Consider the following 25,372-nt stretch of genomic DNA (forward strand, 5'->3'; position numbering starts at 1 on the left):
TGCTAATACAGAAGTAGAACAAAAGCTTCAAGCAGAGCGCAAAAAAAACCTGGTCTCTCCTCCATTTTGACAGGACAAAGCACACGAAAGACCAAATCTTGTGGCCCAGTTTGATGCATCAGGAGGAAGGGAAATTAGCCTTCCCCTGACACACTGAAAAAACTACAAACAAGTGCATACATGTTAAAACACTTGGAAAATGGTTTAATGATGTTTACAACAGAAATGAACTGTACAATTACAGTAAGTTTAATATATATAAAAAATTACAGCAGACAAATGCATCTACACAAAATCTACCTTTTCATTCTGATTTACTGTAATCTACACAATCTCTCAATGCCCACAGCTATCTGTAGGCAACCACTGGGAAAATAATAATAATAATAATAATTATAATAATAATAATAATAATAAAGGACATCTTTAAAGAGACAGCATTTCGCCTTCCTCCTCACCCCTAGTGTGATCAGCAAGGTTTTGAAATGTGTGGGACTCTCACATTTCAGTCTCAAGAGAAGCTTGGGTTGCGTTTGGGTACGGGTACTCCCCTATGGCCCTCGATTTCAAGTGTTCTGCTGACCTGAAGCGTATAAATGCAGTATACGAGGAAGGGCAAGAGAAAAAAACCTCCCAGCCAGTGTAAGCAGGCAGTTGCACAGAGTAGTGAAACCATCAAGACCAAAAATTTGTCTTAGAAACGAAGCAAAAAAGGGACTGCCCAGACGCTACAGACATTCACAAATCCTATTTTCTTCGAAAACTATTGCCGGATTTAGAAGAAAGGGCTTGTTTTTCAACTCCTGATTCTTCATACAAAGGGTTAGTTTTCAAACTAACATGTTAAGTATTTTTTTTTTTAAAACAAAATTTAAGCTACTTCCTCTTTGGCCCATCCCTTAAAAAACAGTGAAAACCCCTTTACGCTGAGAAAGAACCTCAGGTCAATAGGGAAAAAAAAAGAATATGCTGTCTCTTTAAAAAGAAAGAAAGAATCCCAGTTGGGAGCGGCCGTCAGTGAAAATGCAATCCAAATTGGCGGTCTGGTGGAAATTCCTCATGGAGTATTATGTACAGTTTAAAAACCCTTAGTTGTTTTTCTTTTTATTTATGAACACCTAGGCAGTGAAAACTGTTATGTTAATACATACATAGACACACCCAAAACATACAAAAATACTATTATTTCAAACTACTAAGAATAGGACAAGTTCAGTTATCTCCATGCTATGACTTTAAGAGCATTACACTGAAACAAACAAGAATTTAAACGACAATTTTTTAATATCCCAGAAATATACCAAAATATACATCTAAGCTTTGGAATTACTGAGGTTAGACTAATGCAAGTGCTGGGTAATCGTACTTAATACACAAGTCTAAGGTTCTGCAGGAAAGAAATTATCTTTGGTATCTGCATCAGGCTAATAATATTAACATTTGGATTTTGCTTTGGGATAGAGCTTGTATGACCCTAGAACCAAACACCCCCCAATCAACTGAGATTAAAAAGATCCATGTAAAAAGTTCCTCCATTTGCAATCCCCCCCCCAAAAGTTAAAAAGTCACAGGCATCTACCTAGCATAAAAGGTTGAGAAATACAATGCATAGTTGCACAGTGGTGCTGCAAAAATAAAAGAAATCTAGAAAAAAGGAACTAGAGGAGAAATGAAAAGCTGCTTCTTCTTCTTTCAGGGATTCCTCACAACAGGACAGCCTCTTCCAAGCAGTGACGGGGGGAGGGGGGAAGCTCAGAAGTGCACCTCAGCGTGTATTAATCAACATCACCCAGCCCCCAGAGGGTTAAAGCACCCAGCAGAGCAGCCAATCCTGCACCCAAGTCTTCAGCTCCTCAACCCACCTGCGAAGCCCCCGGCCGCTCGCTCCCAGGGCCTGCGCCCCAGATTTCACTCCCAGGGCAGCGAGTTTCTGCCTGGGGGGTTTTGGAGGCTGGGCCCGGGGCAGCACCCCCTCACCTGGGGCAGCCCCCGGGTTGGCCCCCCCAGGCTGGCAGCTGGCGGAGACCCTCGCCCCGGCCAGGCCGGCCTCACAGATGGGCTTGGTGCTGAAGACGCCCTTTGTCTTTGGTTTGTTTGTTTGTTTTGAGTTTATACAATCATTAGGAAATCTTTGGTTTTGGCTGGAAATTTTAAAAGAACAAAACAAAACAAAGAAACCGCCCCCTCCCGACTTATAGCAGCCACCGTGACCTGACAAAGCTTCTCTTTCCCATGGGGGTAGGGGAACTACATTCAAATAAAGATGGACCGGGTTAAGGATGCAGCTTCTGGCCAGGTTGGGGAGCAGGGAAGGGATACAGGATTGTCAAATAATAAAGAAGAAAATTAAATATTTGGAGACTTTTTTTTTTTTTTTTTTCTCTTTTTTTTTGGTCATGTTAAAAAGTGAGTAGCGTGTACGCAGCACTGGGCTGAGCGTGCCTCCGGGCCCTGGAGTTCAGCGCAGCCCCGGGGCACCTGCCCCGGTGTGGGGAAAGGCAGCGCGGGCGGCCCTTTTCCGCGGAGAGTGGAGGGGAGGGGGTGGATATTCACAGACTAATCAAGAGGACCCCTTGTAACCAAAGGAAATAAGATAAGATTGCAATTTGCCCTCACTTTGCAGTAGCTTTTAAGCAGCGACATTCAGAGGCGTTAGGGGGTCACTCCCCAGGTTGCAGGTCACGGGGTGCTATAGGCCAGAGTTCAGTGTTAATCAAAGGAGGGAGGGCAGACTTGGCAACTCTGTAGGGTTTGGAGAAAGTTAAAGCAAGTTACTCAGTTACGAGTTAGAAATGAGGTATACGACAGCTCCTGTACCTGTGGCGGATAAACACCCCACACCTACTCACACCTAGCCTTAGATACTACCACAGAGGAAGGAAATGGAACAACAGCACTGGCAGGGACAAAGAAGCTACTACCCGGGTCCTTCGCACAGAGCGCTGGCACGCGAGGCGCCCCACGGGAACCAGCGCGGCTCCACACCTCTTCAAACCACCGCGGGCGGCTCGGCAGCGATCCCTTCCCTTCCCCGTTTCGCAGGGAGGCCCAGTCCAGCTCCCCGGGAACCCGCGGGGAGCGGTGCCGATCTCCACGTCTTTCGCATCACGCCTTCCCCTCGGACTCGCTCGGGTGCAGGGAGCACCAGGGTCACAGAGGCCGACACATGGAGAGTGAACGGGGGAAGAACTAAAGGTTTTGTCTCAACTGCCTTGTTCTCAGGACACTGTCACGGGTGCTCTTGTTCCGAAATTGTTTCTCAAGGGGGTTGTGCGATCTCCACGATTTGCCCCTTGGCATGCCATTTCCAATGTCTTGGGATTCCTTCTGTTTAAGAATTTCAGATTTCTATAGCACCGCAACATGCCAGCTTTGTCCGCACACAACGTTGTCACATTCAGGGAATAGGGCTTAAGTAGCTGCTAATACAAAATTCAGCAAAGGCAGTATGAATCCTGAAGTGGGGCCTACAACAGATAAGAGAATTTTGGGAGGAAAGGGGAAGCTAACGTGATAAATTAAGTATCTTATGGTTTTATGTAAAGCTCTGCCGGAGAATATTCACCAGCAGACCAACACAGTTTTAAGACAGATCAGCATTTTGGTCTGAGCTACTTGACAATGTCCTGTTTGGTAGAGAGATGAAATAAGGCAGAGGGGGTACGTTCCAGTTCTGGGGCTGAGCCTCAGCAGCACTAAGGAACGCCAAAGGGTATCGTCTTCCCTCGCCTCCCACAAGCTGTTTCATTTCCTTCCTCAGATTTGTTTTCCTTAAAGCACACCTTGTTTTCCACTTCTTTTGTTCCAAGTGCTCTTTTCTTTGAGAAGTCATTTCTTCAATATCCCTATTACCTATCTATAAATCTAACTAGCTCTTTGAAAAGTCACACAATATTAATACCACTTTTACATAATGTCAGAACAACAATTCTATTAGTAAAGCTTTCAGTGAAGTTCTGCAACCCGATTGGTGTCCGGAGGAAGAGTAGCTGGACAACCCACCTCTCCCCCTTCCTTCCTCCCTCCCTCCCTCCCTTTCTTCACAAGAGCTCACCAAGTTCACCGATAAAACAACTCAGCCCAATAGCACGATACATGAACATGTACAAGGCTACTTTGGGGAGCAAAGAAAGGAGTCTTCAAGGTCCCTCCCTTAAGAGAAAGACCATACGCAAATGCTGTTGAACAGACTCTGACCTTGGACTACACTGCTTCCACATTCGAAGGAAAGAAACAGTTTTCCCTGACTGTATCCCAACATCAGCCTAAGACCTGCAGCACTGGGCAAGCCCCACACGCCGTTTGCCTTCACAGAGCCAAAGCGACTCTACACGGAAAAGGCGGGAGCACCCACAAGAGACGAGGTCCTTACAGAAAGGGACACTGACCCAAAGCTCAACACCCCCCCCCAGCTTTTCCTCTTACCCGCTCTGAGAACAGCAGAGCTGACAACGTATCAGTGCCTTTGGTTCCCTACGAGGCCACTGGGCGTTCTCCCACCCCAGTGGAGTCGAGCTCCTTTAGAAACCCACCTCTCCCGATCACCACACACAGCCAGGCGCACACGCTTGCGCACACACGCACTCGCACACACCCCCACGCGCCCCCCTCCCCTCTTCTCCCGCGCCATCAGCCTCGAAGGGAGGCGAGAAGGGCGCCTTGGGGTCCAGACGGAGGGGGCTGCAGCCCCCTCCCAAGGCAGTAACCACTCGCTCTTCCGCTGCTCCCACCGCAACACCAAGACATATGCCAGGAGAACGACCCACTCCCTCGCCAACAGCCCCTCCAAGCTCCTCTCCCATGACTGTCTCACAGTATTTCAACCCTTTCAGGCATACCAGCCAGGTGTTAGGAGTAGGTTAGCTTTCACTTCTCAGTTTGGTTTTTTCTTTCATAGTTTTTGGTCTAGACAGGATTAGCATTGCTATTAGAAAAGGAAGTGTTTAAAAAGTTTTCCACCTATTATCAAGCACTACAAGCCCTACATTCAGTAACAAGACAAGGGGGATAAAAGGAACCTGTTTCACTTTTGCTCTCCCAGATAGATTAAGATGCGACAACCATTCTTCTCCCTCCCCGAAGTTAAACACAACGGACCCAGTTCAGCTCTGGAGCAACTCAACTAACTGAAACGGATTTACACCACCTAGGTTGATTCTAACCCAGTACAGCCATCTTCTTTCCCCCGAGCCTCCCGGATACGCGTTGCCTCATCTTTAGATCCCAGCGAAGGGCAAGGAAAGGCCAAGAGGGAGGGAAGTGTGCGCACACTCGAAAGGACCCTGAACAGCAACCCAATCAGTAACCTGCATGCCACCACGTGCTGTGCTGCAGATTAGACCACAGATAAACCAACCAAACAACAATCCCAAACCCAGGAGCGACAAAATGTTTCCTTTGGCAAGACAGATACAAGGAAAAAAATTCATGAGCAAACATTTTCCTTCTAACACAGTCAACCCCCTTCTCTGCCCCCAACATCCACCCACCCCCACCCGACCCTATAAAGTTGTAACCTATAAACAGGATCTCAAATACATACAGCATAATCATGTTTATCAATCATAATAAACATCAGTTCAACTAAACTCTACAGCTAGAATTATCTCCACTATTTATAAAGTTTGCTTTTCTCTTCTGATTTTTTCAGTTTAAAACCAGTTCTGCGACAATGCTAAGCTATGCTGAGGTATTTTATGAAGGTGCCAGAAGCCAGCTGCTACCCACAAGTATTGTTCTCAGAGCTGTATGGTGCTACCTTTCGCTGACGGAAGACGGGGGAAGGAACAAGGAGGGAGAGGGAAAGAGGGAGGGAAGGGGCCCAGATTATTCCAGTTATGGACGGTTCTTAGCAGGGTATCACAGACAGAGCTAAAAGCAGCCCCAAGGCAAAGCCCAGTAGTTGCTTCAGTTCTAGGAATTTGGTCAGAAAAGAAGTACCTGATACGTTCTACATACTGACCGTATTTGTCTACTCAGTTAGGTGTCTTTTCTCTTCTCCCACAGTTAAACTATCTGTAATTCCAGTGCAATCTTCCTAACACCCTTCTAACAGCATCCCACGGGGCTAAAAGCTCAGAGCATGTACTCACTGAGAGTGTCCTGGGAGAAGTGGCAGACAGATTCAGTGAAGATAGATGAGCTGAAAAAAAAAATCAAGTTCTTTTTCACGCGTTATTCTGTGTGTTTGTCTGCAAAGCTATGCAAGTACAGGAATTGCTTCTTTTCATCCTTCCAAAAGCACTGAAAGTACTTGCGCTGACACACAGGGAACCTGGTACCATTCAGATCACGAAGCCAAAGATCTGAACATTTTAAGAAATTGCAAAATGTGAGTCAATAACTTTATGACAAAGCCTCCTCTGTCAAAAATCTCTGAAGTATTTTAGGGGTCTCCCTGCTGGAAAGAAGAGAAAGACTCTTGAGCAAGCAACAGGAGCGAGCTTTAATGACTGACAAGGGTAGAACCTCTGCAAAGTACGTATCTTGAATTCTGTATTGCTATGGTATTTTGGAAAGGGAGGGAGAAATAAGAGGTATTGGTTGCAAAAATAGAAAGGAATTTGAGTTGGCTGTGTAAGGACTGACAACCACAAACCCAGTCGGGGGGCAGCAGGCTAGCTTACTCCTTTGGTAACGCTCCACCCTAGGCAACAGTCAGGTGTACATCCAACAGGTATAAGCAGGCCCTGTGGATAAACATCATTTAACCATTTCAGGCAGAACAGGAATAGGGAATAGTTGCTCTTAATAAAGTTAACATGGCAATAAACAAACCTACATTTTAAACTTCTGGTTTAAAACCAAGCCTCATTGAAAGTTTGGACCAGGTGCACTATTCCATCTATCCCAAAACACTCTTAGTGACCATGAGAAACTACTTGTCTCTCTAAGACGATTTTGTAAAATGAATTTTTACTTAAGAAAATATTAATTGATATTTAAGGTGAATTAGATGATGTTTTGGTTTAGTATTTGTGGTATGGTTCCAGCTGTAACAGGTGCTCTGCTCCATTTGTAACAAAGAAAGAGGGAATTTCTGTTTTAAAGAATGCTGTTCTACAAGGCCGTGCACAGAGTTAAGGAATTAACACTGTTGTCTCCTTCAGTAACTCAACTGCAGAAAGGTGTGCTGAGCCAAAGCACACTGCAAGGCTTACAGAGGTGACATTTAAACATTAGAACGAACCAAAACATTAGGTTATACTTCCAAAAGGAGTAAAAAAAAAAAAAACACCAGTTTTCTATTATACAATCGTTGGCATGGATGCACACAGAGAATTTTCTCTAACATGCTTTGGTATCAGCCATTCCCTTACTGCCCCCTGAGCAAAACTGGTTATTCTTATGCTTTTTTTTTTTTTTTTAAATTAATTAATTATCCTAAAAAATTTTTGCAAGATACCAAAAGGTCAGAAGTATAAAATTTTTGTCTACATTTAATGCTCACTGTAAAGTATATAAAATAAAAAGAAGAAAAGGGGTGAAAGTAGAGGCAGTGGATTGCTCGTGCTCAAATGAAAAGCTATCATACTATGAGAGAACATTTGTTCCCATGTGTTAAGATCAGCAGATCGTTTCTTCGCCCAGTGTTGGCATCCCCCTGATTAACCTAAAAGGTGCAAAAATCACAAGCTGTAACTCCAAATACATCAGGAGCGATACTGTTTCCACTGAAAAATCTCTTTGTCAGCCTGCTCCTTGAAAGATAAAATTCAAACTTGAAGCTTCTGATGTCCTAAATGGTCTATAATTTGAGCCATCAGAATATACGTCTTCCTCTTAATGCTCTGGCATTTTATTTTTCTCATACAAGATAACCTCACTAGCACTCAAACAAAATCACTGAGCAACAGCAGCAGCACATTCCTACATGAAGATCCAACTAACTTTCAAGCATGCTCTCCTTGCTGGTTCAGCTGAGCACAGCTTTCCCTTTCATGGTAAAGTGACTTTTTGAATCCAATTTAACTCGTGTTTCGACAACTATTTGTTGAAGCAGAGGATCCTAAGAAGTATTGGAACAATGATGTGTCATCACAAGTTACCCAAAGAAAAACAAAAAACTGAACTGAAGGGACACTAACACATGAGCTGGAAAAAAAAAACCCTCTTAAAAATCAGGTACTTGTGCACGAAACAAGCATGGTATCTCCCCAACAATGTGTTGAATGCACACACATACACACCACCTCAGAGTGACATGATAAAAACGTACTTAAGACTAACACAGTGCACAGTAACTCAGAAGCAAATAAATCCTCTTAAAGAGACTTAAATAGACAGATGTGACTCTTGCAAGCAGCCATATCCCGTGTACTTTCTATGAGCTGTTCATGAATCATTCTATGGTGACTACAGAGAGTGTGTTCTGAGGAGATCAAGTGTGCTAAAGCCAAACTGGAATACATTTTCTTAACATCAGAACACATTTCAGCACCAGCCTACAACACCTCATCCTGAAGCCATTTCCTAAATTGTTCTTGACCTTCAGGGCACATCTGTATTTGTGTCCCTCTGAATCTCTTGCTTCTTGAGCTAACTGTCCTTGGCTATAATGAGAGAGTTTTTCACCTATTTTCCTGCATATGTACTTTGGCATGCTTGCAACTATGAAAAGCAACCCGCACATCTTTAAATACGAAGACGTGGAGCTCTGAAAAAGATGCTATTATCCTTTTCTAACATGCTATGAAATTCCTTCTGATCGTATTTACTAAGTCTGTATACAATTGTTATTGTCTCTTTTCAGATGCATCAATTTCTGCTGTCAGCATGATTATGATTTTAAAAAGAAACTTCTGCTAAATTCTAGTACATGATCTCATATTCCTTTCACGCTCTGAAGGAGCGTATGCGCTCGAACTAGGCAGACGTACACCCACTGCCAATCTGATTTCTGTCTTTCACCTAAACACTGGAGGTAGCCAGAATCCATGAGACAAAACACTGCTAGGGATGAAAAGCAGGCTCCAGGAGCGACAGTCAGTCATTGGGGTGTTTTAGGACAATGAATCAGAGCACACTGGTGATGGACTCCATGGGATATGTGCTGTTTGGGTATTATGTCAGCTTCCACAAGCAAAAATCAAGCCCTTTCTGGATATGTGGCTACTCTAGAGTTTCCAGTTTCTCTCGGAAAAAGACTTGCTAAGAAATTCCCTGGAATCTGGGCCCCAAAGAGGGTGATGCGGTAAAGGAGGAAGGTAAGGGGGTATAAGGTGCTCACACCAAAGCCATGTGACCAATGCAAAGGTAGTCAGGAAAAAAAGCAGATTTTTATAATAAATAAACCATCCAAGCTGCATTAGTGTTCCAGATATGTACTCAATAAGACTCTCTCCCAACCACAAACCAGCAAGAATGGGACATGAAAACTCATTCAGACAGCTAATGGCACAGTCTCTTTGAACTGTAGAGAGAGGATTTTCCGCTGATTTAAGGCCCACCTTTCTTTGTGTTTCCTAGATATATGCAAGGACCATGCCCCCCCACCCCACCACGAAACCCTTCGGGAGTAGAGGATACATTGGAAAAAAGACCAGTAGTATCCACCCCCGACCTTTAACAAAAAAAGCTTCCTGATAAATCGTATTTTTGCACAGGTGTGAAAGTAAGCGGGAACTTTCAGAGTCAGGAATGAACTTTTTTATAGCTGCAGTTTTCCCCATCCTCTTACTTCACTGAACACAAGTCTCAGGGACTTGCATTCCTTTGGTAGAAACTGTAGTCTGTGCTAGGGCCTCCAGACCAACATAGTGGGTACCAGCATCTCCTCTTCCACTTCTTCCCTACCTCCCTGAAGCTCACCCAGCTACACCTTTTACTGCTCTGGAGCTATTACTTCTGGGCCATTTCCATTTCTGCAGTATTATTCATAGCCCTAAAAAGTCTCCTGCACAGCCTGAAGTCATAAAGACACATCAAAAATACTTAGATTTATCCATACTGGTGGGATGAGGGTGGGACCTGTTGGATTAACAATCCCCTGACATTGCCATTCTATTTACACATCAAATAAAAGAAAACAAATTAAAATCAAGTTAAGAGTCTGCCCCAAGGATAACACAAATTACCAACCAAAAAAAAAAATATTAAAAACAAGCAGCAACTTTTATATAAAATTAATAAAAACAAAAGACAAATGAAAAAGAAATTGTCAGTAGCATCTATCGCCTCTCTGCATCTGAACTGCACTTATACAAACTAGTCCATTAGTACAGCAGCTTGCTAGAAATTGACTTTGGTTCAAGCTTAGTTTTAAAAAAATAAAACATAAAAAAATCAAAAACACATTAGAAACGGTGGACGGACATTTGTTAGTTTCCCTGCTCGCAGTTCACTAGTTTTGAAGTTTTAGGGATAACCGGTTTAAATATTCAGTAAAATAGGAAGGTGGAGAGTTAGAGATGAACAGAGCAAAACATGGCGGTGGGGGAGAGATAAGGGGTTCTGCCACTTGAGTGCAAACGCAAATCCCACGTGCTCAGGTCACAAACCAAAGCACATGTAGAGTTTAAAGTTGCTGCCTTCTGGATCTTGGATGAGAAGCTCCAGGATCCCCCTGAATCATCAACAAAATGAACATAGCTGCATCAGCTCATTATTTTAGGACACTCTGGTGACAAAAGAAAAGGGGGAGGGAGGGAAAGGGACTCTTCTAATACCCTCGCTAGCTAAAAGTAATTCAGTTTTATACACATGGCAGAAACCTTTAAATCCATCAGGAATGGAAAGTTCAAAGTGAACTGCATTGCAGTGATCCAGTCTTCTCTTTTTAAAAATTTTTTTTTGGTTCAGATACTAGATTGTATATTTAAGAATATACAGATCTAACTTCTGTACAGTTCGTTACTCTTCCTCATCCACATAAATATCCTTTGCTACACGGATCAGAATCAACCTTGAAAAGATAGTTATAGTGGCAGGCAAGCCCTGACGCTCTGGTCAGAGATGCTTACTGCCATTTTTACATAGCTAGCAGCATCACAGCTCAGAGACTACACGAGATCACCCAGGTATGTGCAAAGCCCCAGAGTCAGCTCTACTGTGTTGGCATAAACAACGGTAACTTCTGTTCTCATATCGTTGGCTTCTGTGTTTTGCAGCCAGAAGCACTTTTCTACTAGAAAGTTTTTCTAAATATGATGTCGGAAACGTCAAAATTAACAGAAGAGGAGTACTGCTATGAATAGGGAGAATCTGACCTTTTGAAATCCTGTATCAATTCACCTGGCAGGAATCTAGGATTGTAAATGCTGTTTTACATGCTGCCAATCAACTTGGGTAACTTGACATTTTAAAAATATTTGTATATGCTCTTAACAGCAAAATCAAATCAACAGAACAGAAGAGTCATTGGTATGTCACACAGTCTAGACTCAGGAGGTCAAATCCCACTCTCTGAAGTAAAAAGGAACCATGCACACAAAGCTAAGAGCAGAATTTGGCCATTTTGTCTAAATAATTGAGAGAAGGAGAACTGCAGTTTGGAACTAATTGCTACCTCTGCTTAAAAAGCACAGACCAGCCAGGAAATTTGCACACAATGATCTCTACTGCTACACTGAGCTTCCTGCACAAATGATGAAGAGAAATTCTTCTGATCCCTACAAGTAACCGTTAGACAAATTCAAGGATGAGGAAACCGTTCAGAACGTTCCCAGAAGATTAGGACAGAAAGTCTATTTGTGCTCCATTCTTCCTCTCCACCCTCCCGCCCTCCCCCCATGGTGTGGGAGCTCGCTGAAAATAATCCAGGAGCAAAAGACAAACGCGTCCAAACTATATATATAAAAATAATAATAATAATAATCATAATAATAATAATAGAGATACACCAGTAATACAGGCCTGCCTAAATTGTACCAGTTAAGAAAGGAACCCCCAACACGATTGATACGATTATAAACACCTTGTATGACATAATGGCCTGTACAACAGACCTATAAAATGATAATTAAAAAAGAAAGATATTTAGACCAGAAAGAAACAAGAAATCCCCTTCCCATGTTTGAGTTGATAACCCACCTTAACTTGTCATTGTGACTGCTGGAAATGATAAGTAGTCCTTTCAATTTTTTTGTGTTTTTTTGTTTTTCTGTTTTTTGTTTTTTTTACATTTTTGGTTAGAAAGTTCTCCGATCCATGAAGCGATCCTGAAAAGACAGTGTTTATTATAAAATTAGGCAAATGTCTGTCCCAGCTTTAAATCCTTCCTGTTTTGCTTTTGTTTTTTATATTTTTCCTTCTCTCCCTTGTCCCCAGCAACACGGTGAGAGGATGCCCATCACACTTTCAGTTTATAAACCCCGCTGGCAGCCAGTCCCACCGCACAGTGAAACAGGCTGCTGGCAGCACAGCTCAGCCCGGCTCACTGTGCCTTGGAGGCAGTAGTGGTGGTGGACGTGGCCCCGCTCGCAGAGGCCACCGTGAGGAGAGAGTTCTGGATGGACTCGGCTGAGGTGGAGGTGGCGTGAAGGCTGGCGACTGGTCCAGAGGCCCCTGCGGAGGCTGCAGCTGCAGAGACCAAGCTAACCGGGTTGCTGGTGAGCAGAGAAAGGTTCTGAGGGTTCAGGAACAGAGGGGCAGTTACGATGTTAGGAGTACCTCCAGCATTGGCAAACACCAAGTTTCCAGTTGCATCCAGTGATGTTATTGGAAGAGAGCCACCAGATGCAAGAGCTAAAAAAGGGAAAAATTGAGCAGGGAGGAGATAACATTAACAGTAAGCAATAATGCAAAATGTGCCTAAAAGCGAGTGGTCTCTGTGTTTTCCTTTCTCTGATATATATGTGTGCTCTCTATACCACTAACAACAGTCATCTCGTTATAGGTTGTTTTTTTAAAAAAAAAAACCTCTTTATGAAGAGTGGATGAGACCTTGCAGGTACAAAAATGCCTCTGTCGTCTGCTCCTAAACTAATTTCATCATGTCTTTCCTCAGATCTCAGATCCCTTCCTGCCACAGAAAACCTGTACATTCAGGCAACCTGTACTGGAAAGGGTTGAGATGAGTGTTCACATGAAATGACAGCTATCACAAGATGTAACCCTGAGTGTAACACTTGAAATGTTGACATATAACCACTGTTACAACTTAGTTTCTTTCACCGGTCTGCAGGGTTCAGTCTGCCTTAGAATATGATCTCCTAAATTTATTTATCTATGACACTTTATGAAGTGGTACTTTCTTGTACCCTGGGAACAAGATTTATTAAGCTAGTTTAGAGGATATTTGAATATGGGTTAGCTAGCTCTTTAGGCACTTGTACTATCTAGTTTTTACAGATGACAAACTATGAACTGAGAACAACTCTTGCTAAAGTCAGTAGAAATTTCTGGCTGTGTGGCACTTTTGAAATAAATCTTTACTCCTCTGAATAAGGATTTATGGATTTAAAGTTCTACATAAGGACTTTAGGAGGTAGGTTGGTTGTTGTGGGTTCTTTTTAAATACATATGAGGACAAGAATCCAGGATCAAGTCTTGCTCGAAACTGCCCTCCTAACAGACCTCAAAACAGCACAACTCTGCTCAAGCTTATGCTAGAAGAGCTATAAAAAGCAAATCTCTAACCTGCTAGAGATACACGCCAATGGGGGGAGGATAACAATACAAATTCCAGATTCAGATATCATTCAATATCTTAAATGCCTCCTGTATATCACTACAAGATCATACACAGTTCTAATCCCCTTTCTGAAGCTGTACCTGCTCTTATCTCCGTGATACATAAAAAGCATTTGCACATTTAAATTTTGTAAAACCTTTACTCCTATAATGTTTTTGTCCAGTGCTGAGGAGTCAGTGTTCTTTTTTGGTAGAGAAAAACAAAGCACGTAAACTGAAGTTGTGTGACAGTGATGCATTAAAAGGAACACTACTGACCTTGAATAGTTGCCAGTGTACTGTTGCTCATCAGGGCCGGGCTGAGAGCACCACCTAATGTCCCTGGATTGAGGCTGAGTAAGGCACCTCTGCAGGAAGCAAGATCGTGGAAGAAACAAAGACAAAGGGAAGGAGTGTTACTTTTAAGAAAAGGTTGTCACTGTTCAGAAGTACACCATCATATTTAAAAAAAATAAAAAATAAGGGGGAGGTGGGGGGGGGCAGGGAGGGAGGAAAGACCAGAGATTAAGGGCTAATTTTAGTTTATTTTAGTTTTCCCTTCATGATGCCTTGAGTAGAGACTGCCCTTCAGCTGTGTGGTTAGCAACATGCCTGAAGTACAGGCACTGTAAATACATGACTTGTAATGATTGTTGCTGTAAAAAAATTCTTGTATTTTGGGGAAACTGCCATTCGTTAGAGAGCTATCATCATCTCCCAAATTCAGATAAGGAAGATGTAAATCAAGAGGAACTGAAGAAACAAAGATTCATCTCTCAGAGCAACATTTTTAAAAATAAAGCTTCAACAATACATCATCATGCATCTGTTACAGCTTCTTGCTGATGATGGAGAAATGAATAGAGGTGTGGAGTGGGTCTAGGTTAGCTCTCCATTTTACAATTAGTACAATTGAGTCTATGATTCACTGGTAAGTTGCAGCTCTTAAGTCAAGCTCTGCAGTGGGATGGATGACTTATCAAATAACAACACTGTTGCAAGACAGCTTTTTCATCTGTAAAATGAAAACAGTATTTGTGTACATTGATGGGAATGGCCAATTACCCATCTGTAAGTAAACCTTCAGAATTTGAGATAAATGACACTAGAATCACCAAGTGAGCTACCAGAAAACAGTGATACATAAAAGCAATTTATCCCAAGAATTCTCCTTCCCTTTTCTGTCATCTCACCTAAAAGGCTGTGAAAAATTCATCCTTACCCAGCTGCAAACTGTGAGGATGCCATCAAGCCTGGGTTTAGTCCTGCTGCAGCAGCCATGGCAGCAAGACTTGCATTTGCAGGCAACTGTGCAGCTCCTTGTAAAGCGGCTGCTGCCGCTGTTTGCAACCCTGATGCCGTTACCATCACCTGGCTGGTCCCAAGAGGGGAGGACAAGGGAGTGGAGGTTGTCTGTGTTGTGCTGGTCTCACTGGCACTGGATGCCTCTGAAATGGAGGCTGAGGCAGAAGGGGAAGGACTCAGGGACGGTGATGTCACTGCTGAAGAAGCTGGAGGTGCTGTTGAAATCACTGTTGCCGTGTTGTTGGAGGTGGTTTCTGTTGTGCCTAGAAGATTGATTCTGGTTAGATCAGTACAAAACACAGATATGACTAAACAGAAACCACCACCCACCTGAACTGAACTGCACATCCAACTGAGAGACAAACACACATTTCTGGAGGACCAAGAAGCACCAAGAGTCCAAATAAGAAGCTCAGACTACAACGAAATGACACTTCCCAACAGGAGGCTGAGGAGCTCCAGAAGCTAGCAATGGAATATAATGTATTTCATTTCAGCATCACCTGTGATTTTAACCCCAGAAAAGTCAACTGAACGGTCACAAAGACTAAAGTTTCCTAGTGGTGTAACAAGGAACAGCAACAAGAATGTCCTGGGATACTAGTGACCAATACTGAATGACCTTCTGAAGAGTTTAGAAGGGGAAAATGGTAGGGGTTAATGTGGGGGAAAGAGAAATCAGCCCTTACCTGTGACTGACAGACTAGTTACAGCAGGACTGGTCAGAGGGAGCACAGGATTGACAGTCAGGGTTGTAGCTGCACTGCTAGTCACAAGGCTTGGCGTGGTTGCCACCTGGAGGTCAAAAATGAATACAACTGCTCAACTGTTAAAAGACAAAAAGTTGGCTACTAGACTTGGATTTCTTTCTTCTCATCCTCAGCTGAAGAAGCTATCAGGGAAAACACTGCATATAAGCTAACTTTTTTGTAACTCCATTACTCTATCACTCAGTGGACCAATCATAGTATCTTCTCTAACTACCAGCAGTATCTTTATTCTTTATCGTTCAGTATTTGAAGGGAGGTAATATCCATTACAGCCACACTGTCTCAGGACTGCAAGTTAGCCCTCCCACTCTGTCTCCCCCAAAGACCACACCTTATTTTAATAGAATTACTCTTCCAGAAAGAGTTACAAAATATATTATTTCTGCATGGGTTTTTTTCTCATTTAAACATCTTTTCAGCTCCAAATCTCTTTCTCTGATAAAATTATTTAAATGCCCCAGCATTACCAAAGGTTTTTAGGGTAACGTGTTTCCATGGATAAACAGAGTAACATTTCGCTTTTACTCAACCAAAATATAATTCTACTTTGATAAGTTTCCTTGTGCCAGAGGAAGGATCTCTGAATTTTAAAACACTCAAATGGCATTAGCTAATTTTACTTGTGGACAGCTAATTACAAGAATGCTACAATACACTGAAGATATTACAGATAAAAAACACCAAAGATTTAAGCCTGAAGGAACGAGCTTATGAGGAAAAATGAAAGATAAGGAGAGAAAGGACATTTATGGACAAGAAATGGTGTCCAACAGTAGTATTTGAAGGCTGTTATACATCAATGAGAGAAATGAATCCTTTAAAATTGCCCAAGAGAACATAGCCACGGATATAGGCTAAAACCTTCCTCCTTTCCCACCTTAAGTTTATTATCAGAGAAATCTCTCTCATGCTGCATATCCTTTTATAGGAAGTCAAATGCTTCATACATTTTAAACAAGACTGGGGCAACTGGGACAGATCTAAAAGCTTTCTGTCCATCTCAAATAGTGTATGGAATAAAGAAGAGCTAGATACATAGTACGCTTCCCACTAATGCAGCCCAGACATCGTATCTGTCATCTGTCCACCGAACAGTTAAGGCCAAGGTCACAATCCATATTTCAGGGCAGCGAATGACCTAGAATACACACAGCTAACCCCGTGGTTACAATCACTGACTTCAGCCAATGCAAAACTAGGCTGCCATGAAAAAGAGCATTCCCCTCCAATCCTGCCTCAGAGCCCTAGCACTTGTGCAGCCAGGCTACAAGTGCGATTGGTTATCTGGCCATACTGAAAATTCATCATTCTTCTTCACATGGTTAATTTGCAGTCAAACTAGTAAACAAAGCCCAATCATCCTACAGACACATAATCTCCAGAGCTGACACAAGGAATCAACAAAGCACATAGCCAGTGAAGGCTGGGGGCAGCAGGGCTGGAACATCCATTTGAGTGGTAGCACAGTCTTAAGAGTGGCTTACAATGAGTGAAAATGCTTAGTGAAACATCACTGAAAAAATGCAGACTGTGGTTAACACCTCAATTTCTTACATATAATGGCAGTTTATGATAAAATGGAAATTTATGTAGGAAAGATTAATTAAGTTGCAGTCTGAGTAAACTCGCATGGTTACTAAAACACACTATCACAAACCTCACTATGTTCTGCTTTGGTAGCAAGGCATGCAACCTTGCTTTCCAACTGGGGACAAAAAAAAGTAGAAAAACTTTAAAAAGACTAAGCACATTTAACACATCCCTTCCCCTCAAACAAAAGGCTGCATGCACACATCCTGAGACAAGGATGAGGGAAAAGAATGACACGTCACCAAAATCAATGGTTTAATGAAGTACTGGAAGATATTAGCTACTACAGTGATGAGGGTGGAATAAATACTACAAAAGGACAGCTACAGGCTACATAAATTCCACCACATTCCTATTAGCATAGCTACTATGAAATCTAATAGCTACTGTTTCTATTTATGAAAACAGACCTCCATGGACATTGGTAGCAAAGGAGCTGAAGGAACCTTGATGCATGTGTTTTGTTACTCTTATTTTCATGAAGTTTGTGTTTACCTGAGGCAAATACAAGTGTGGGAAATTAATTACATGAGTATTAGCTAAATTGTTCCTTTGTTCCACGTCTTTTTTTATATAAATCATTCCTGACTAAAAGTGACAACAACAGTGTCATTGGACTTGTGAGACTTAAGTCTCCAAATGATACATTTTACTGCTGCTCGTCTACTTATCAGAGCAGCCAGAAGAAGAGGGGAGGGGTAGAGCTGTTAAGCATTTTTTTATTACTATTATTTTACAAAAAAAGTCCAGATATGAACTGGAGTTACTATCTGGCATATGTTCAAAGCAATAACCCCAACTGCAATTTTGCTAGTCAGAATATTTACTCACCAGCTGACTAAATAAAACACACAAACTGAAGGCCCAACTAGTGCCTGACTTGCAAAGCATTATCTCTCTTAGATAGTATGCAAGTAGGATATTTAAAATGCCAGTAAAAGATAACTTTGTGAGAACAGGTCTGCTGTACAAACAAGGTGTAGCGTGTGCAACTTCCACAGTTGCACTATCTCTTCCAGTCATCTTTGTCAACACAGTTTCTTGATTCTTACCAGTGAGGTTGGGCAAGGGAAAATTGCTTTGATGGGCGAGCTGCTGGTTCCACCACTGCTGGGTGGGTTGATCCTTTTCTCCTTCTGGCGCCGGTTACAGAACCAAACGCGGATCACCTCCTTCTCCATGTTTAGCTGGTCAGCTATCATGGTGATCTCATCCGAGGTAGGCTTTTGGTTCTGAGAAAAGGAAACAGTACTTGAAAAGCTGTGAAACTACCTTCTGAAGTTTTATATTATAGCTGTTTCTTCACTAGGCAGAAATCTAGATGTGCCATTTATATCCAGAATCTGGTCAGTGGTACAGTAGAGACTGACCATAATAAATACTTCTGCCCTCCATCTTCCTAGTTACAGGAACATTTCTACCAATAGCAAGCTGTGTTCCTCAGAGATGGGTGATGAAGACTAAGCTCACGTGCTTCTTTCTGAGAGAAGGGATCTGACTTGTGAGTTAATCCTTCAAGGAATTCTACACTTTGATAAGGAAATCTTTCGTTCAGCATCTCTCAAAAAGGAATAGGAGAGATTAACCATAGCAACAGCCAAATGAACCCCAAGTTGTCTAGACCTATAATGAAAGACAGGTAGATTGAACATAGGCTATCTGCCCATACAGCTGCACAAAGTGCCTAACAAGAGTAACATAAGGCCAGCTAAAAAACTCACATTATGTATGTTTAGACTGTCACCCCATTTATCCATCCTCAGAAAGGGTAATCTTTTTTTCTTCTTTTTGATGTGCAGAATATCAAGCTTAGATCTATGGCTCAGTATCTTGGCGAACTGCAAGAACCAATGAGGTTTTTTGAGGGGTTTTGTGTTTGTTTGGGGTTTTTTTTAAAGTGAAGTAGATGTTGATGCGTGCTTCTTGGCACAGCCTTTGTATTCACCTTGTTTAGTACAAACATTTTCCTAAATAGCACAATAATGGGTTCACTCTAATAAATACCATTATTAAGCAAAGCTTCTTCATTTCTTTATAGGCTGAGCAGAGCAACAGGATCACTGACCTCCAGGAAACTCTTCTCTAAGGCCACACGTATGTTGGTCTCTATGCTGGTGCGTTTCTTCCTCCTACGGTTCAAGCCTTCGACCCCCAGCCCTGGAGAATTCAGGGCACTTGGGCTGGAGAGAGCTGAATCGGGTGAGTAGTTTTCTGAAAAAAGAAAGTAACATAAATCAGGAGATTTTATTTGAATGCGGTGCAGTCTAATGCAAGTGTTCACCTGTGCAAGGTATGGTAAGACCCACTCTGTATCTACTCCAGATACACAGAGATTTCGGGAGATCGCATGCATTAATCGTTGTACTTGTAAATTACAACATGTACTTGAAACTTAGATACAAGTAAGCCCAGAGGGCACTCTCTGCTCCTGTATGCTATTACAGTATCCCTTTTATAATACCTATACAAAGTTTGTCTCCCTTATATTGTTCCACCCTACACTCATTCACTGCAAGTCACAGTTTAAAGAAAAAAAGCAGTAACTGATATCCGTAAGCCACAGCTGTAAGTCACACACGATTATGAAAAAATCTGAGCAGTCTGAAATTTCTTTTACCCATTCCGCAATATAGTAGAGCAAGAGGAAGTTCATAGCCAGCTTCACGGTGTCCAATCTGTTCTCCCTGAAGATCTTAGCAGATACTCAGTGCTATGCAGTTCTACCAAACAGCCTACGCAGCTAGCAGCTCCTCCTCCCTAGCTTCACTAGGGCTCTAGCTGTCAACCCCTAAGCCTGTCTTTTTGGCTCCACAGAAGAGCAAAGAGAGAACACACTTGAACCCACTTTGTAGCAGAAAGTGCAAAATAACCAACAGGCAGGTTCCAGCAGGAAATTTAAACAAAATGATTAATTATGGCTGGAGATCCCTCACTGTACTGGAGTTTGTGGGTGATAAGCAGGTGCCAAAGTTCATAATGCCTAAGATCGTTCTGGTAGGCTCAGATGAGCAAATACATTCAGTCCATTATTTTACAGATTTTTTTTTTGTCAGTAATGGCTCCCATAAATGTGCCCAAACCCCTCTCCATCCTGAAAACCCCCTGGAATAAGCTGAGTCCTGCAACAATAAATTCTCCAACACTCCAACGTAATGTGATGGAAGGGATCATTGGTATGCTTGTCCTGCCTGGCTTTACCTAAAAGTAGCCTTTAAAGTCATCTGAATCTTTCTTCCAAAGATTTTCCTGAAACTGAATGAGAGCCAAAGACATCGGTCCCAACTTCCAGGCTGTGAAGGACCCTGACACTGTTTACAGTCCTTAACAGATCCAAGTATTTCTTCAGGCAGGGAAAGCAAACTATGACAAACTATGGACACATCCAATGTTGCTGGAAGGTTTGTGGACCACTGGCCTATGGACTAGAGCACTCAGTGTGAAGATCTTTATGTTTTTTACCACAGATCTAGATTACCTAAAGATAACCCTTGTCAGCAAAACAGAATGACACTTCCTTGTTTCAATGCAGGACAAATTTTCAACACTGCATCCAATTACTTTCAAAATTTCAGAGAATGCTGTAGGCGCCAGCATAAAGCTCTCTTCATTTTGGTAAAAATAGGAAGGCACACACCGTCCCTGCCATCTGTTTAGCAGATCCATCAGTTTTATACTATGTAAAGTTGTATACTTTGGAAGAAAAAGCTGGCTGACAGCGCTCTTAAACACTTTCCATCCTAACACCTAGCACCACCATCCAAGCTCCTTTTGCTGGTGGAAAAAAAAAAAAAGAAAACAAAAAAGAACACCACCAACATTGGCATCATGAATAACTTACGTCCCCGGAAAAAATAATTCTGGAAGGAAAAAGCAAAACCTAACCCACAAAAAATTCTTCCTATGGGGAGAAAGAGTGTTTATATAGACTCTTGGAAAGCAAAGAAAAGAATGCACACAGGGGTGTGGGAGGAGATGAATGCAATAAGCTCTGCCTACTGAAACAACAAAACCATGCAACCCACTCACTACTACACATCTGAAAAAGAAAGCTAGAAGAGGATTAGAAGTTATATGCATTAATGTACATGAAGGAGGAAAACCATGAGACATATTACACCTCACCCCATGCAATTATTCAGCTGGCTGCAGAACACAATTCTGAAAGTTCACATTGGAATGAATTCGGATGTGTATAGGCACATGAAAATGCAAGTATGGACCCTTTTCATACACCCTTATTTGTCCCATAGACAGTTATAAAGATTGGTGGCTTCATAAAACCATAAGGGCAGAAATGAAGCAGTTTTTCAGGGTTTTTCAGAATCCTACTGATTTTGGTAGGCTGGTGAAGAAACACACAGACTCATTCACCTGCATCATTGAGCCACTTTTCCAGAAGTGGCTTTAACTTGCACATGTTCTTAAAGCTGAGGTTCAAGGCTTCAAAGCGAGAGATGGTAGTTTGGCTGAAGTCATTTCCATAGAGTTTGCCCATAGCGAGCCCAACATCACCCTGGACAAAGAAAGAGAAAAAAAGGGATTCACTAACATAGGCACTTCCAAAGCAAGGAATCCTGTCACATTCTTGTGTCCTCTTAGTGACCCCACTGCTGCGTGGGATTTCAGCTTCACAGAAACTGGCTCGGCACTACCAAGTTTCATGCTAAAGCAAATAATCATGAAGAAATGTCAAACCTCAGTCAGTTTAACCATGTAACTCTTTCCAGGAAACCCCTAATGCTTTGTCTTCTTAGCATTATCACTGAGCAAAACATTCCATTGAATATTAACTTGTAATTTTTTTCTTAGTTCTTTAAAATAAGTAAATGCCAAGCTCTCTTTAGGAGCAGATTTAAGTATCTGCATATTTCACACCGAAGAAGAAAAGTTCAAATAAGCAGAAATGCAGTGAATTCATGTTCTCAAATTAGTAGAAAACACTCTTGAAAAGATGTCTGCAAACATGTATCACATTTAAACAGATGCAAAATCAGTCTTATCTGAACTTTTAGCATCTTGTGAGGTTCAAACCAAACTTCTCCCCACAGATCCACATTTCAAAGAGGACAAGAAGTTGAACCATTTCAAATAATTATTAACTGTAGTCTTCACTACCATTACCCATCTGCCAAAAAGCTATCCAGAAGATCTACAGACAGATGATCATCTCTTTATATCTGTTATTGCTTTTCAAAACTCAGTTTTAGCTAGCTATCAGACATTCTGCTTACCCTTTTATACACACACACACACATCTATGAAGTTTACACTTGGAAAGTCTTGTTTGAAAAGAAAAAAAAAAAAAAATCAATCTTGATTGTGGCCATTAAAAACACCATAATGTTTTCTTGTTTTGTTTTAAAGCTGGAAGGTCCTGCCCTTTGAAAAAATGTAATTATTTTTTTAAGTATGCTATTTGGTCTAAAGTAGTTTAACTTAGATGTTTATTTTTTAACACAAGAAGTATGAAAAGTCTAGAAGAAGAGATTGAAAAGCTTGAGCACAGTTAGTGGAGTTTAATTGCAAGTGGGTTAGTTGGGTTGTGCATAAAGCTTGCTTTCTTTCCTTTTAGGTCAGATCCGCAACCACAGCTTGATACAAGTATACTAATAGCATGCAGAGTGGCCACATACAAGCAAGGAAGAAAACAACCTTTGGTAAGCTTAGTAAATTGTGCAGGTTGCATAAAGAAAACAATTTCCTTCCTAGAAGAGGACCAGAACAATTGGTCTATATGCCCTTCCATCAGAGGAAACACACAGGAACTCACATTTATACCTCTATCCATATGCCAGGATTTCGTGCATTTAAAAACTCATAAATCATTCCAAGAGAAGTAACATGGATGTTCTACTGGGTTTATGAAGAAGAAAACCTGGCTATGTAAACCATTTTAGAGATAAGTTGATTTATATCTTGGCAGGAAAGAGTTATGAAATTTGCTCCAGTCCCCCAACTAAATTTAATTCTGGTATTTACGTTGTTCTTACTAACACTTGCCATCTGATTTAAAATGAATAGTTAACCATTTCTTTGTCAACAGCTTTCGATGCCAAAAGGTGGCAGCATTTCAGCTGTAGGCAAAGGAATTTACATATTGGGATGAGAATTTTATATATTGGGATGGGCCACTGAGAGGATGGATGGGATAGAGAATAAAGGCACCATTTACACATCTGATCTACTCTGCAGGTCCAATGAAGCTCCAGTACTGAACTGAAACTGATTATAAGGTACATCACTGTTGTGTTGTACTGGTCTGTTAAGAAGCTCTGATGGACTAGCAGAGGTAGTACCTTCTACAGAATAAAAATAACATTGGCTAAAATGTTTGCTCACATAGCTTGAATCTGTACCAACCAATTAGTCACATACCTGCAACAATGCTAAATGCAGTATGTGTCTCTATGTCAAACATGGAGATATTTGCAAGGAAACAATTAAACAAAAGGATTTAAATCCATCACCAACTTTTCAGGGTGGGAGAAGAGACAGAACTGCTGAAATTCGAAACCTGTTATATTGTTCACAAGACAGAATGTAGTGATTAGTTTGCAATGCAAACTAAATCTTACAATTATTTTTGAAAAGCAGAGGTGCATGTGTCTGAAAAGGCTTACAGTACCACTGGAAATAAATTTCTTTTATACTCTGGAAGGCAGTCTATTTATCCAACTGTAGCAAACCAAAGTAATAGGGGTCTTAAATTATCACCCAATTACACAATTAGGTAGAAGTTACTAGAACTGCCTAATTATACACATACAAACTCAGAGTAGGGTAAGAATGATCAAATGCAATTTTATTACTTTCTCAAGATTTCCCTGTTTTAAGCTCAAAAGCAAATACTGAAATGTAAGCCTGAGCAGTTGTGTTCATTTTTGCTCACCATGAAAATTCACAACAGGGTCAATAAAGAAGGGTTAACCCATAACTTAAAAAGTCTAGTTGAGCCTTTATAATCATTTCACAGCAGGGCAGATTAAACATAATAACTAAAGAGCTACATGAACCTCCTCAGTCAGGCTATAGGGAAGCTATTGTATTTTCCTCTATTCTGTTCTGCTCTATTCTACCTTTTGTGTGAGTCCATCACTTGTATTTCTGTGCCTCCCTCTAGCGGAAAGAAGGGAGGGAAGAAGGCACACACGCCAGCAAAATGCACTTCATTTTACTAAGAACATTCTGTTCTTGAGTTATAATTAAGATGCTGCCAAGAACTTTCATTATGAACCCTGATTTTTCAAACATTTAGACCTTTGCCAGAAAAATAAATCTGACTTCAGCACATACTTTCAGCTAGAGTAGATTTACTTATTCCGCAGGGGGAACAAATCACATATGTTGGATTGACTGCTCTGAGCTCAGGCTTTTAAATACCTACTTTGATTTTTGCATGCTATTTCTTCCAGCAAAAACACGCCTATGCTTACCCCACAGACTCCTGCCAAAGGAGTAATTGTTTACCTGGATGAATATGTTAATTTTGTGAGGAAAAAAATGCATTTTGGTATTAATAAGGACTCTTGAATCCAAGCAGCATTTCCCTTCAACAGAATAACTGAACATATAAATGCACTTTGTTGCATTTATACTCCTTGTTCAACCGTCTTCACTATGTTCAACATTACTTTTCTTCTGCTCTATGGGTATTTCTGAGCTTTTAAGCAAACCAAAACAAACCACAACTCCAGTTCACCTCTGTAAGGAGAGAACTTCAAAGGTGACAGTCCTTTCAGGTTTTGTTTAGGAACCTTAGCAAAAGCACTAAATACAGAAATCATTGATGTTTAATAGGAAAATACGCTTGAGAGATAAAAACCCTTTGACATCCAAAGCAACTCCACAGTTGTGATATACTTTTTAAACACACAGAGCAGTTAATTGTGCTGTATGATTTTTGGAACTTTGTACTTCTGAAGGCAGCTTTAAAGTGCTTTGTCCCATTCATTTTACATCGTATTGAATGAATAGTGCACACGCAATGACATCTGGAGCTGGTAAATGCGTGTACCTGCTGGGAAAATGGCTATGCTTTAAAACCAACAGGGAAGTAAGATGGATGTATGGCTTTTTCTGTTATTTCTTAGAAATTC

The 25,372-nt window shown here is 41.4% G+C and overlaps 1 protein-coding gene across 16 annotated transcripts in view; it reads right to left on the reverse strand.

Moving 5' to 3' along the window:
- Positions 1 to 177: 177 nt before the first annotated feature.
- Positions 178 to 25,372, reverse strand: part of POU2F1 (POU class 2 homeobox 1) — a 120,206-nt gene continuing 95,011 nt past the window's right edge. For 6 of the 16 annotated variants that reach the window (XM_074812774.1, XM_074812763.1, XM_074812684.1 and 3 more), the window contains 8 exons: positions 21,648 to 21,789; positions 19,342 to 19,487; positions 18,998 to 19,114; positions 18,329 to 18,508; positions 15,606 to 15,711; positions 14,834 to 15,179; positions 13,891 to 13,979; positions 12,026 to 12,684 (listed from right to left, as the gene is read on the reverse strand). In XM_074812774.1, coding sequence (XP_074668875.1) covers positions 12,374 to 12,684; positions 13,891 to 13,979; positions 14,834 to 15,179; positions 15,606 to 15,711; positions 18,329 to 18,508; positions 18,998 to 19,114; positions 19,342 to 19,487; positions 21,648 to 21,789 — 1,437 coding nt within the window. In that variant the 3' untranslated portion in view covers positions 12,026 to 12,373. Of the gene's footprint in view, positions 12,685 to 13,890; positions 13,980 to 14,833; positions 15,180 to 15,250; positions 15,382 to 15,605; positions 15,712 to 18,328; positions 18,509 to 18,997; positions 19,115 to 19,341; positions 19,488 to 21,647; positions 21,790 to 25,372 lie in introns of those variants that run through there. The other 10 variants (XM_074812755.1, XM_074812693.1, XM_074812676.1 and 7 more) reach the window with 7 other exon arrangements.

The sequence above is a fragment of the Strix aluco genome, chromosome 2, assembly GCF_031877795.1.
Source record: "Strix aluco isolate bStrAlu1 chromosome 2, bStrAlu1.hap1, whole genome shotgun sequence".
Classification (NCBI taxonomy): Eukaryota; Metazoa; Chordata; class Aves; order Strigiformes; family Strigidae; genus Strix; species Strix aluco.